We start from the raw sequence: 14,415 nt of genomic DNA on the forward strand, positions 1-14,415 counted from the left end.
GGGAAAGGTCACATATCACCATTATAAAGCTCAGAGTTTAACTTGGCTTTTGGGAATGCATAAATTCATGTAACTGAGCAGTTTAACCTGTGTAACCTGGTCAATGGCAAACATTTTCTTAAAAATTACTATCCATAAATATCTATTTACCTGTATGAATAAATATGTTGGAGAACCAAAAGAAGAAAAATAGTTTTTAAAAGACCCAGTTTGTCAAGAATCAGATGTGCCAGCTGTGTGGGAAATTGGAGGGGCCTCTTCTTGAGTGTAATTATGGTATGTGGAGTCATGTTTTGGCATGTCTATCATGGATTATAATTTACAGTAGTAGCAATTTAGTGATGAAACGATGATTACACCCCCAGAAATGTGTCTTTCGTCAGACCACGCATTCAACTTAAAGTGGATCCCTGCAGTAGTGTATCAAGTGAAGAAGCAAGCTTTTCTTTTTGGTATGAAGCAATTGAAATGAAAGTGAAAGCATTGAGTGGACATAGTCCATTTGTATTTTCCTGCCAGCTTGTTAACTAAACTCTGGCATGCAGCCTGCCTGTAATATCTGGCACTATTGGCAATTAACATGTTTAACCATTTTTATCTCATCAAGATCAGAGTAACAGATTGTAATATGTGTGACGTTCTGTGCACCTAGCCAGATGCTGCTTTACTAGACACTATATATAGCAAAGTAATATATATTTTTTGTGTTATCGGTTTCTGTACCAAGTTGAAGTGATTTGGTGGACAAAGTCAAATCATTTTTCTATTTCAAAACCTAATAATAATCTCTTGCCTACTTTTTAGTCTTTTGTGTCTTTTGATGTGCATGACTTTTACATTTATTCATTTAGCTGATGGTTTTCTCCAAAACAACTGCATACTTATACAGCTGGGTAATTTTACTGGAGCAATTTAGGGTAAGTACTTTCTTGAAGGATACTGCAGCTCAAGGTGAGATTAAAACCTGTTATCTTTAAGGTTAGCGGCCGCAACTACTATGCTACCAGCTGCCCCAACCTACCCCTACCATCCAACCCTATCACCTTTACATGTTAGGGGGAACACCACCATACCAACCCCTCCCATTATTAATCACAAATCAACCTATTCAAAATGAAACCATGTGAAAATGTGTTTCAGCCTTCTATTGAGGGAGGCGCAGTGGCACAGTGGGTTTAACTGGGTCCTGCTCTTTGGTGTGTCTGGGGTTCGAGTCCCGCTTGGGGTACCTTGCAATGGCCTGGCATCCCGTCCTGGGTGTAACCCTCCCCCTCCAGCCTTGTGTTGGCGGGTTGGGCTCCAATTCGCCGTGACCCCACTTGGGACAAGCAGTTTCAGTCTCTCTCTGTGTGTGTGTGTGTGTGTGTGTGTGTGTGTGTGTGTGTGTGTGAGAGAGAGTGAGAGCGAGCGAGCGAGCCTCAGTATTGGATAATTTTCAGAATTGTTCATCCTATCCTTGATAATTGTTTTTCCTTCTTTATCTTTACAATACTGAAATTAACTAGGAATTCAGCTGTGGAGATATCGTTTCAGGTTCTAGTTGTATGTTATGCTGCACTGTTCTCTGCCAGTAATTTGTGAAACACGGTGTGTCATCACTTTATTTTAAATAAGCTGTGGAAACATGCAAAGGGAATATTTGAATTTATCCCTCTTATATTATTTATGTATTTCTTTCTTTATTCATTTAATTTGACTTTAAAAAAAAAAAAAAAAAAAAAAAGTGTGCTGTGTATAATGAAGACATATAGGAGTGTATGACCTCCTCAGTCCCAAAGCCTCTTCTATTACACATAATGTGGCAGGAGAGGCTCAGCCAGTTGTCCTTGATGGCACTCGAGCTGTCCCCTCTGTCTGTTAACAGTCTCATTGAACATCCTGTAAAGCAATGTCAAGTAATGGCGGGGCACCTGTCAACAGCTGTTTCATGCCAGTTATTTCACAGTCAGAAGCACCGCTGCATGTTACAGGCAGGGACCCGGAACTGCTGCTAGGCACCTAAGTATTTCAATAAGTGATTGACATTCACGCTTCAGTCTCTAAAGTGGACACTTCCCCGACTCTCCGCTCTGCTGCCACTGTCCACAGTAATCCCACACTTGTTCAAAATAATTGCCTCGGCAGGTTTAAAATAAAGTTTTGGAAAATGGTATTAAAGACAAGAGACTGTGCTTGGCTTGTTTATTATAAGTACATACTGTGTACACAGTTCCTGGGTTGCAAAATGTGTAAGTTCTTGCACAAGTTCTTTTTCCACTGTTTTTATGTTCTTTCAGCGTGAACACAGAAAATAAGGGAGTGATTATGCTTTGATATTTTTCTAACATATTGACTTTCTTCCATCTTTCACTCTAATCAGAACCATCTAAAGGTCTCTAAAACTAGATAAGTGTCTTGTGTCCTTTGGAGTTTGTGGTACCATGGCACAAAGCTGGGTGTACTGTACCTTAACATGTATGAACTACTGTCACTTCTTGAACAAAGTGCATTTCTTGAATCAGATGTCTATGCATTTATAAAACATATGTTATATGTGTTTTATAACTTTTAGTTGCTTTGCTAGTTTTTAAGTACAACGTGTTGTTTCACTTGCAACTGTGCTCATTTTCAGTGGCTGCACTGATTCCAGTCACTTGTTACTCAAGTCGCAAACCACCTAATGACAAGTTGTTCAGGAGAATTGGTGGAAAGGCATGTTCTTTGTAGTAGCTCTATATTTATTTCCTTAAACTGAAATGCTTCGTTAATCGTCTTCATGCCGATATAACAGCATTCCTAATGCAAACAAGGGCAGTTTATGAGTAGCTTAACAGACTTGTTAAGGATCATGGGATACTGATGTGATTTGAGGCATATTGACCTCAGAGCTAATATTCATTTTCCAAATAAAAGGCAATGGTCCAGGGTTAATCAGCTGAGCCTGAGTCAGTTTTGTTGGACGGTCATAAAGACAGAAAAACAAGGAGTCCTGTTTTCAAGAGAATTTTGAGAGATTTATGAGAAAGTTGTTGTAGTGTCTAGTTTTCAGATGGCTGGTTTTACTCGTGACATACTGCCTATGTTTTATATCCACAGACTTTGACATTGCTATGGAAACCCTAAAGGCTAATAGAATTCACCTGATCTTTTTTATTTATCTTTTTTCTTTTTTTTTTCCCCTCTCACTTTACTAGAAAATGATGAGACGGGAGTGATGGATAGTCTGCTTGAAGCCCTACAGTCTGGTGCGGCCTTTCGAGACAGGCGGAAGAGAGCACCCAGGCCAAGAGGTGAGTTGCCCACTCATTCCTTTGGCCCAGTTTCTTTTGATCACCTTTCTTACCTTTCCTTGTCACAATGATTGGCATCATTTCTCTTAAAAATAAATAAATAACTATAGATCATGTGATTTTGAGCTTTAGGATGGAAATCTCAGAAATGCCTGGTGGGGATGGGAGGGGGCGTAATCTTTTCTTCATCATGACAAATGTCACAGAGATGCTTATTCCAGTTGGCTGGTGTCAGTACCAGTTTGTGAACTGATGCACTGAGGCTCCTGCACAATGACTGGACTGGCATGACAAGCATATGCTGTTCTCTTGGGCATGAATAGGTTGAATTACAGGGAAGATCATAGTCCGTGTCTCCTAAGAAGTGAGCGTTTTAGTAAATCATCAGATATGTTGTCTCGCAGCAATAATGTACACAGCACTATGAGAAAGGGGCTCCCTGCATCTGCTAGAGAAGAGAACTATTACTGTTGTGAGATTATTGGTATTGAGGTTTTCTTTTTTCTCTCTCTCTCCTGAATGATTCTATTTTCTACAGATACCCAGCAAAGTTTCAGTCCAAGTTCTCAGAGGCCTGTTTTGAAGTCTTGTAACCATGGTAAAAATTATTTCTCACAGCATGTTTTTTTATTACATGCACATATCTGAACTTCTATATACCTTTCCATCTCATCTGTCTTGCTTTCATTGATTAATAATCTTACCATTCAAGTCCCCTATGCTCACCTGTGTACTTTGCTTTCTCTCTAAATCGTCTTGAGAAGATTACTCAGAGTTTTTCGCCTCTCTCTAGGCAGTGAAAAGTGTTTCATTTCTCTGTTTGACTCCTGTTTTCCACATAAATTCAAATAACCTTACAGATGACAGCGACTGCCTGACTGCATTATTAGCAGCTGCTGGGAGAAGAATTAGATTTTCCCAGAGCTTTGCATCAATGTGTGTGACAGAATTTGAATCTCGTCCTGCAGATGATTAACATCAATGTACCGTGGCTACTGACAGCCTCCTCCTAATGGAATGATTCTTTTCATTTCAGGAGCAGTACTGACTGTAATTGATCTTGTTAAGTGTGATTTAATACAATGCACTTTGAAAGTGCAAAGCAATATGTTCAGTAGCTACATATATTCTTGCAAGGACATACAATACATTCATAGTGCTGCTGAATTAAATAACCGCCCTTTATTTTGATTTAAGAAAGCTATTGCTGTTTAGCAGCAGGTAAGCAATGCTACTTTTCTCATCTGGAGAAAGTTTAAGGTATTTCTCATCCAAGGAATTCTATAATCATAATGAAGTGTTGAAAAATTACCCTGTAATCATATTTCAGTTATTGCCTTTACTGCATAATCCATATGGCTATGTGAAAGTGTCTTTTTTTTTATACATTTACATACATTTACATCTACATTAACCTACATCACGAAAGACACAGAATATCTGTCCTGTGCTAGGGTGCCTTGACTGAAATACAGTTGGAGAATATGTATGCTCCGTCATAAGAAACAAAGGCAAGGAAGTCATTGTAATCTGGACTCAGCTGTCCAATAGCAAAAATAAATGATGGGCATACTGCATTCAAGGATCTCTTGTAGGGTTATGGGAGGTGGGGGTGTCTTACTTTTTAAAGGATGACTACAGGCCAGCAACCCATTCTTTATTTACTGGCTTTGCCAGAAGCACGGTGACTAATCAAACTGCAAGTTTTACAATTTAAGTTTAGGCTCACTTCATTTCCAAGCCAGCCACACAAATATGGCCAATTATCTCACTGTTTTACAGTTTTTCCCCTTTGTATCCAAAGTACTGCACCTTTCAAAAAATAACAAATGTAATTGCTAGTTAGTATATTGAATGCAGGGTGATTTATGTAGTCTGTGAAATTTGGTCAAATGAAGAGAATGATATACTATTATCACAATATATATATATATATAAAGTTGTGTCTTGAGTTTGTCAGTGATACCCCATTTTACCACATTCTGCTCTACATTCCGTTCATCCATGACTAATTGACCTCAAGGGTCCTTTTTCCTCCAGTGAAAAAGTAAAAGAATTTACAGATATATCTAAATTAGGAGATTAGACTGTAATTAGTAGTGAAAATGAGTGGTCAGTATTAATGGTTTGGGAAAAGCTTTTATCGTATTTCATTTTGTAAGTAGTGCTGTTTAATATATGAAGGCAAGATAAGCTATCTTAACTTACCTTTATAAATTTGTTTGGCCAGCATGCTTATAGTCTTAGCTTGTATATACTTGATGATTGTGAATGTGTGTTTTTTTTTTTTTTCCTTTCTCCTCTCTGTTTGTTTATTCTGTTTGGGAGCTAAATTAAATTTGACTCTATTAATTACAGTTCTATGAATAACTGACTTCACTGTAAACTAAAATTGAACACATCATCCTTCAGGCCTTAAGTCAGGCTAGATTTCACTATCTTCCAGTTTTACAATCCTCTTTTGAGCTCCCTTACCCATATAGGCCAAAGCCAGCGGTTTAAAGTAACTTATCTACGGTCCATTGTTTGGAGAAGGCTTGACAAAGGATAAAATGCAGAAAGCATGGTTGAAACAAGACCAGATTTGAGCATGTGTTGATGTGAATGGAAAATGGATAATTTCATTCAAAACAGAAAACAGTTGACCTAATGATGGCATAGACCCCATGAATCCCCTGTATGGTTCTCTTTATAAAAATAGTATACATACATACATTTTTGCTGCATCTTTAAAAAAATAAATAAATAAATAAAAAAGTTGCTGCACGGTTGTAGAAAGTTGAGCACAAATCACTCCACTGATGAAGTAAAAAATTAGCCATTTTCCTCAAGTGTTGTTCTTCCCCTCCCTGTAATGTTGAACCATGCAGCTCTTCCAACTATATGGCAGCTGTGTGTGTGTGTGTGTGTGTGTGTGTTTTCATACATTAGTAATTTCAAAAATGAGATCTGGGAAAAAGGCCATTTAAACATATGGTAGGATCCTCAGATGTTAAAGAAAACCTTCTGTTATGGACTAGTGGAAACCTTTTAGATTTTTAAAGCTTACAGGATAGCGGAATGAAATTTTCCTGCATCACGGGTTTGACTGCAATTGATATTTTAATAGTTTCTCTGGAATGGTGATGCAGCTAAGCCAGTACAGAGCTTTCTGAGTGCTTGAAACAACTCCACTTTCCTCAGGGGACTTTCTGTCTCAGTCACCTCTCAACCTAAGGGCAGGGAGCTTATATCCCTGGGCTCTCATTATAAGCGTCCAGTCCTCGGGGACACACTCATTTGTGGAGGCAGCAGAGTTGTGGCAGAGGAGCAGACAGAGTTAAACACACAAGGGACCATAGGTTTCCTTAACAGGCAATGTGCTGTCCTCATGCTTTTTTCTTCTCTGCAGTCCAGAAGCTGCGAATTGCATGCATTCCTGTTTTGCTGCTGGAACTCGACTCTTTCGGAAAGTATTTCCTGGCAGATGTAGTAGGGCTTTGAAATGACAGATTTCTATAACTAGATAGTCTATAGTTGTTGTTACCCTTTATTTTTCTTAAAATTTCATGTAGAATTAGATGCTACTTGAGAGCTATTGCGTGCCATCATTCCAAAGGGCAACAGGATGGGTCAGTGTGTTTGCACAGTGCCGTATACTGTACAGTATAATTAACAGTTGGTAATGACACTCCTTGAGAACATGTGCAATCAGCATTGTGAGACAAGGAGGGAAAAAAAAAAAAAAACAGCCTTTTTCTCCACAAAGTTTTAATTCATCTAACATATCATTGTTCTCAGAGTTCAGCTGTCAAAACTTTTGATTTACTTGTATTTCTTTGTAATGCAGTTTCTATATAATCACATACGGTCTGTGTAGAATGACCGACTACATCAAGCTTATGTTCATTTTTAAAGCACTGCACAAGGAATTATATGAAGGATTAAACTGAAGCAATATGGAAATGCAGGCCACTGCTAATGGGGGAATGGAGTATATATGTTCCACAAGACAAAGTGATGTCTGACAGACATGCAGTCTTTGACCTGTTGCTACCAAATGGAAGTCCTGTCTGAAAACGCATAAGTAGAACAGGGGATTATTACAAAGGTGATCTAATTAAGTCAAGGCCAGGAGATGTACTGAATATTAATAATGCTTTGCCTTACTTAAATCACCGTTTCCAACTGTTGTGGAGACTAAGACTAATGAACATTTCTTCATCAACCTACAGGTTCATGAAAACCGCAGAAATTTTCCTTATGTCCCCAGGCCAACTGTGTGGCACCGTTAATTTTTCTAACATTATCTCTAGAGCAAAACTAAATGCATACAAATACACAGTAATAGTTTTTTAAAATTTTAATTTGCACTTCGCATAACAAAGCATCTTTTGTTCATTAGTAATTGGTTTTAAGAAACATTTTGTGAAAAGTGAAGTGCAAAAACTTGAGCGTTTCTAAACCTATACGACTAAAGTAGAACAGGAATTTATAACTAATTTAAAAAAAAAAAAAGGCAGTGTGTTGTACTTTTCCTCACCATTACTCAAGTTTAAGGTCAATAACTTCATATGATTTGGTCTGTATGCCTTGTATTAGATTGTAGTATGCACAGATGTGTTATTTGGTCTATAAAAAATATTATGAATGAAAGCAATATATAAAGCATGTGAATCTTTGCATGTAAAATGTATGGAATATGATAACCTGCAGCCTTGGGAGATATTTTTTGAGTGACACATAGCTACATTACTCTTTATTTCTCTGACTTCACATCTCATTCTGACCCAGTGTTACCCAACAGTATTTTATTTTAATTTTCATTTCAGGTCAGCATATGATGCCATAGGTCAAGTCACTCCCTGAGGGGTCATAGCTTTTCTTGTGCTAACATTTAAATTATAGCTGTTTGACGTATTAAGAACACATTCCAGAGTCTCACAATTTACACTGAAGAACATGTTCCCATGAGGCAGAATGTCCAGTTGATGCATGAAGACTGTGAGCACCACACATACGGCAGAGAGCAGAATGTCATTAAGGCTGCAGAGCGCTTGGCAAAATGGTTGAAATTAAAATGTCAGCAGCCGCTCTCGAAAAACTCCTTTAGCACTGGTGATTATAGCCGTTTGCAGAATCCTAGAGTACTGTACATAATGTCCCTTAAAATTCCATTATCGTCTTAGTAGCAAAAGTAGCCTCTTTTCTTTCTTGTAATTGGCATTTCTGCAAGACACCTTTTGAATTTTTCAGGATTTTTATCATTGTTTTTCATTTTGAATGAATTTTCTTAATTATGTTTAGACTATGAGTTTAGTAGACCATGAAGCTCCAATTCTTGTGATGCATATCTGGCACTGATATATGTCTGTAATTTCCAAGAATGGTTTTGTCATATTGCTTTTTTGCTGCTCGCTTTACCCGAAGGAGTGCAATTGGGTGAAAACCATGCAGTTTTTCACTGTCATAGCTCTCCTTCAAAGACTGGTCTATACAGCCATGTGAAAACCTGGATATAAAAGGGGATCTAGGCCATCTTTAAAATGAGAGATTGCCAACAGGGGTGAGATTTTGATAAAGCTTCTTTCAGCTTTGGCTTTACAGAACTTGTAATTTGTTACCAAGACACTGCAGAAAAACAAGGTGTGTTTTAGTACAGCATAGACTTGCATGTGCCTCTCCCACTTGCTTTTAGTATGCTGGACTGAGGGTTATGATTCCTCAAGTTTTTATCATTCACTCAAGGAATGTCAGCTGGAACACTGTAAATACTCTGTGTATGCCTGGCAATTACCCAGATTTACAGTATTGAATCTGTATATTGAAAATAATCTGAAGGAGAGTTGAACCTAGAGGTACTGTGGCTCAAGAGAATGACTAATTCCACCCCCCCCCCGACACACACACAGGGGGGAGGAACATGGCATAGTTATGCTATTATATACAATGTCTAAGCAGATAAAAGTGAGCTGCTATCTAGTCTTTTATATGGATTATGGTGAAGTGGCCCTGAGTCCGTAATGGAAGCTTCAGGTCGTGAAATAGGAGCTGGGAAAGGGGAGCGTAATCAGTCTTTTCACAGACTGGAGCCAAGCTCCAGGTGAGCAGCTAATCTCCGATTGCTCGGCCTTCTATAGATTCCCTGCCATTTTCTGTTTAATAGCCGTGTGCCTCTGTAGAGGGAGATTTCTATCTGCAGAACGGATGGCGGAATGAGAAGCATGATCAGTGAATTGCATACTCATTTCGTGAAGCTGGCACCGAATCATTTGCATCATAGCAGAGTAACTTTGGAATGGGGCACAGATTCTGCGGTGAAACGCTTTCCTGGATGCAGCGAAATTGCTGAAGGAAAGCCGCAAATGGGGATAATTGTCAAAGAGGTGCCTACTATTTGTGTACTTCAGGGAGCAAAAGAAGTTTGTGTTTTTGGAAAATACTTTTTATGAAATTAATAACTTTTGCTTTTGTTTTAATTGAATTTTCCACTTGCCTTATCTCTGCTTTGCACGCAGCCATGGCCCTCCCACACATGCTGCCGACTAATGCTATCTTTCAAACTGCTGTGTCTTTCGGAGAGAAAGCTAATTTTTCCCTGTTCCTTTTCAGTGCGAGTTGTTCAAAGGGACCTCTACACCTGTGTAAAGAATTTTGTCACAGACATCAGATCCATTTTCACGCCAAATCAACACCGCCATTATTTGTAGGCAGGTCATGGAAAGAGATTCGGATGAATACGGTAAATAAAGCTGACATGGGATCCACAAGCTCGGGAAACACTGCGCAGAATACATGTTTAAACGAAATTGGTATTCTCTGATATTTGCATACACATGCAATGATTATTATTATTTAGGGCACATTGCATATCGTTTAGTATGTTGCTAACAAAAGGCAATGATTGCAGTGTGTTTTCTGGGATATTAATAGTTTGATTGATCTGCGATCAATTTGTCTGAGCGGTTCAAAAAGCAACCGTTTCCTGTATTGCTTTGTTTCCATGGCAACTGTTTCTGATGTTAAAGGTAATGGCAGGTTTAAAAGGGTAGATGTGCAGAGGAGTGTAAATGACAAGCATGGCCATCCCCATTGGCCCCCACCCCAATGCGGGGAGCTGATCACGGCCCGTTTGCCCACTGACTGCGCCGCTCTGCTCTCCGTTGCGGTCCCAGCAGCCGGTGGTGTTCTCACAGTGTACAAGCAAGGCTTGGCCAGCGCTGCCTTCGGACCCGTCGCTCCAGAGGGCTGCGACTCGGCGGCACCTGTGCGGAAAACAAGTGAAAGTGGGGCCAGCTGCACTTAGTGTCAGACCGCGCCGTGACAGGTTTTAATCAGATTTGTGCAAGTATCAGAGAAGGGCGACAGCAAGCCCTCAGGGTTTCATGTTTACATGTTCCTGGGCTAAGAGGCTTGTTACAAGCTGCGATTAAACTTAGAAATTAAAATCATTAGTTGTATACATTTTAAGGAGAATGTCTCTTACTGGATATTTGTTTTAACCGAGATATTGATATTAGTGCTCTCATTTTATATAAAGTGAAGGCAGTAAGCTGTTTAACGATATTAAAGCTGACCAGTTCTTACAGAGTCACATCTTCACTGTGAGTACTTTGTTTGACTTCGTTTTAGTTGTCTGTCTCTATCGGTGTCCAGTATTCTTTGCCAAGCCATTTGTTTAGCAGTTGTGAATCTAATAGTGTGCTGTAGTTGTTAGGGTATAGTTGTTTCATATTTCTGTCTGGATCTCTCTCCAGAGAGGCACTCTGCTGAAACCAAAGACAGGGTTCGGTTTCCCAGTGCAGGAGCTGTGCACCACAGTCAGTGATTTACGGGAAAGAAATCTCACACTGGATGCTTCCATTGTCAAGTTTTGATGCCAGTTGTTTGTAAAACCTTGTTCCTACGTTAAGCATATGTGTGGGCACAGGTCAGGTAAAGCACAAAGCACTACAGTTGCTAGGCTGTGGATGTGTGTGAAGATGTATAAATAAGACATGGGGGGGGGGGCATACATAGTGAAATTAATAGGCAATACCCGAAGGAATCAGGTGAAATTTGCTGAAACAATGTTTGTATTGGTATTAGCTGTTTCCTGTTCGTACACAATAAATTATCATCTTCTGTTTATTTCATCTTATTGTGCAAATGGACTAAATATTGTCCCGGGATGTGTTATGAAGCGTCACTTGGTCTTTCCTTTTCTCCTTTTAAAAGGACTCTTGCCAACAGTAGCGCATCTTTAAACAGTAATCAAAATAATTACAAACCAAGGTAAACAAATGTATTTTAATGTTACATATTATGTCTTTTAACACTTTTGGTTATTAAATCAAAAGCTACTGAAATCTAATGCATTTATAAGCACTACTGGCTTAGGCAGATGTGTCATGAGCATTTAAAATGTTTGTGACAGTTTGATTGTGTATTTTCATTTATGAAGTGTTTTATTACAAGATCTGCCCCATGCTTGTATGTCTTCTGAGTTGGACAGTGAGCTATTCCTTCATGTCAAACTTCCTTTGTGTAAGAGATGAAAGTAGTTAATTATTTAAATGAAGAGCAATGAGTCCATTGCCCTTTTACCTGGCATGTAGTACATGAAAGCTGTTTTGTGTTCACGAAGAAAAAGAAACAGAGCAACCATCCTTCTAACAAAAAAGGCTGGTGTCAATCTGGCAGCGTTGCATAAGTGTAATAATTAAAATGTGTATAGAGAAATTGTATGAACAGAGCTGTTTCCCTGATGATGTTGAGAAAGGGAAGCTTTATGTATGGCTGTATTTTTTTTATTTTTTTTTATTTTTATAAAATGTCACATGTTAAAGCCAGTGGGCAAACTCCTCAAGTGGAAGAGTTTTAAATTTAACAATTTATTGCACTGAATTTGAACACACCTGTGGCTCTCATGAAGTTTGGGACAACATGCCTGGCATTCCCGAGTGAAGTACCCGAATCATAGTTTCATTGTTTGAAGCCAAATGCCGTAGTTTCTCAGCAAGACCTTTGAATATGAACCGGTGCCCCTTTTATGACTGCAATCAAACTGAAATTTAATTTTTGCTACCCGAGCAAAGTCCGAACAAGGTCTCCGGGTTCATTTTCCAATCTGTCAGTGCACTTTACATCTGGAAACATTGGCGCTGTGTCATGTACGGTGAGCAGTCAATGAAACTGAACATATAGGTTTGTATGGGTTATTGAAAAATTGCAACTGGCTGTCATCCAACTGAGAAAGGACAGGCTAACTGGAGCAAGCTGAGACAGGCGTCTTGCACACTTATGACGTGCGCCGACTGTTAACCTTGTCCTGGCGGTTCTTACAGTCTCGGTCTGGATCTAATGGCATATAAAAACCAGTGAGGAAGAACAAGGACAAAAAAACAGAATTCTTCATCAGAAGCCCTTTAAAGGCTAATTGCTTGACTTTTGTGTTTAAAAAAGGGAAAGGATATGCACCCAAAATAGATCATGGAGAGAGTCCTGTCTCTGATCTTTTCCTGGCAGAGCAGGAACGGAAAAATGAAACGGTGAAGTTGAACGTGCCTCGTTTCATGTGCAAATGAAATAGAACACATTGACAGCCCGTATGGGCTCGCCAGCTTTTCCTCTGTCTTTTAAACATCTCTTATTACTAATCTTGTCCTAATTCTCCAACCACAAAGAAACTGAACCGAATTGTGAGGAGGGCAAAAAAGCAACTGACATCTTCTTAAATAACTCAATGGTGACATTTAGACACGTGTAATCGTAGATTAATAAACAATTTAAAAAATCAAATCTTTTTTTTCCCCAAATTCACCACTTGTATGAGTATTTTAGGAGATTTGTTTGCTATCCACATCAGCTTACTGTTACTGTTATGTACTTTTGTTTTCTACTACGTATAGAAAATTTGAACAAAATTCAGGAGAATTCATGTTCTTGACCTTATTTTATGGTGTTTAACATCTGTGTCTGTTTTCTTGACAGAAATATAGATGTTAAACTGCTGGATCAGTTATCCAGTTTGAGGAGTTGCGCAGATTTTAATGGGTGTGATTCCTAAGATGTAAAAAAAAAATTCAAAGCTTAACTTTTGTTAGGGTTGTTTGCCTTTTTCACTGCCACCCTCCCCAATGTTTTTTTTTTTTTTTTTGTTTTTTTTTTTTCTCCCTGAAAACCAGCCATGTTTGCACAACAGAAGAATTATTGTGTTGCAATTGCAAAAACCACCTTTAGACTAACTAAGCAGCTATCCCTAGACAGCATTTTAGCAGTGGGGAATGTGTCGTCTTCAGCAGGGAATGGGCAGCCTACGCGTCACAGGCACCGTGCACAACTTTTTAGCGTACACTGGAAAAACTTTTGAGTATGAAGTGAAAACAGATGGAGTGAGCGAGGCTGACAGTGCCTCGCTGACTGATGAAATTGCAATTGATTTATGACAAATGTCAGTAAAAGCAGAGCCTGGCGCTGTTTCGTCGCTGTCAGATGAAAGCCGAAGGTAGGCAAGTTTTGTTATCAATCACGTCTCGTCTGTGCAAGACGTTGGCAGCCTGCTATAATGGATTTGATGGCTCCGGTGGACTCTGGCTCCAGTGGTTACAGAGACTGGTCACTGGTGCGTGTAAGTGACATAAACAGGAAGTGACATGAAACCTTAAAGGCAATGGCCTGTTTACTGTATGTGATTTAACAAGGGGGTGAGAGTACACTTGGGTCGGGGGACCTCAGCAGTATAGCTGATGTGTATGATTACGGTAAATTATGGAGTGTCACATTTTTGTTGCATTTTTAATATAATTGTAGTTCATGCTGTGAAATGAATATTGCTATCAGAATGCATAATGATTTTATCTGCACCAGTGTACTGTAGAGGGAATCACTTTGTGTTTAGATGATACCTGAAGAATCAAACCATCATTTCACACAAGGCTTCTTTGGCCTGTAAACCCTGCAGAAGGTCAATGTGAGAACCACTGTTCTACTGAGCCATCATGTGAAACAGCGCTGTGTTGAGGACCCTGTAGGTTTTCAGTTCTTCAGATCAGGAGACATAGATGGTCTGTGTCCTCTGCTAGCCAGTCAGCCTAGCTGATGAGACAAGGTGATGAATGTCTGTATTCATTTGTTCGTTCATTCATTCATTTCTGAAGGGTTAGGGTATTGTCCAAGTCTGCTTCCT

General features: G+C 39.1%; 1 protein-coding gene across 1 annotated transcript in view; it reads left to right on the plus strand.

Moving 5' to 3' along the window:
* The window catches only part of LOC108918293 (protein diaphanous homolog 3-like), a 204,922-nt gene that overhangs the window by 169,578 nt on the left and 20,929 nt on the right, over positions 1 to 14,415 (plus strand). The window contains exons 25-26 of the mRNA XM_018725417.2: positions 3,174 to 3,269; positions 3,808 to 3,867. Of these exons, the coding sequence (XP_018580933.2) occupies positions 3,174 to 3,269; positions 3,808 to 3,867 (156 nt within the window). The remainder of the gene's footprint in view (positions 1 to 3,173; positions 3,270 to 3,807; positions 3,868 to 14,415) is intronic.

This window comes from Scleropages formosus, chromosome 14, assembly GCF_900964775.1.
Source record: "Scleropages formosus chromosome 14, fSclFor1.1, whole genome shotgun sequence".
Taxonomy (NCBI): Eukaryota; Metazoa; Chordata; class Actinopteri; order Osteoglossiformes; family Osteoglossidae; genus Scleropages; species Scleropages formosus.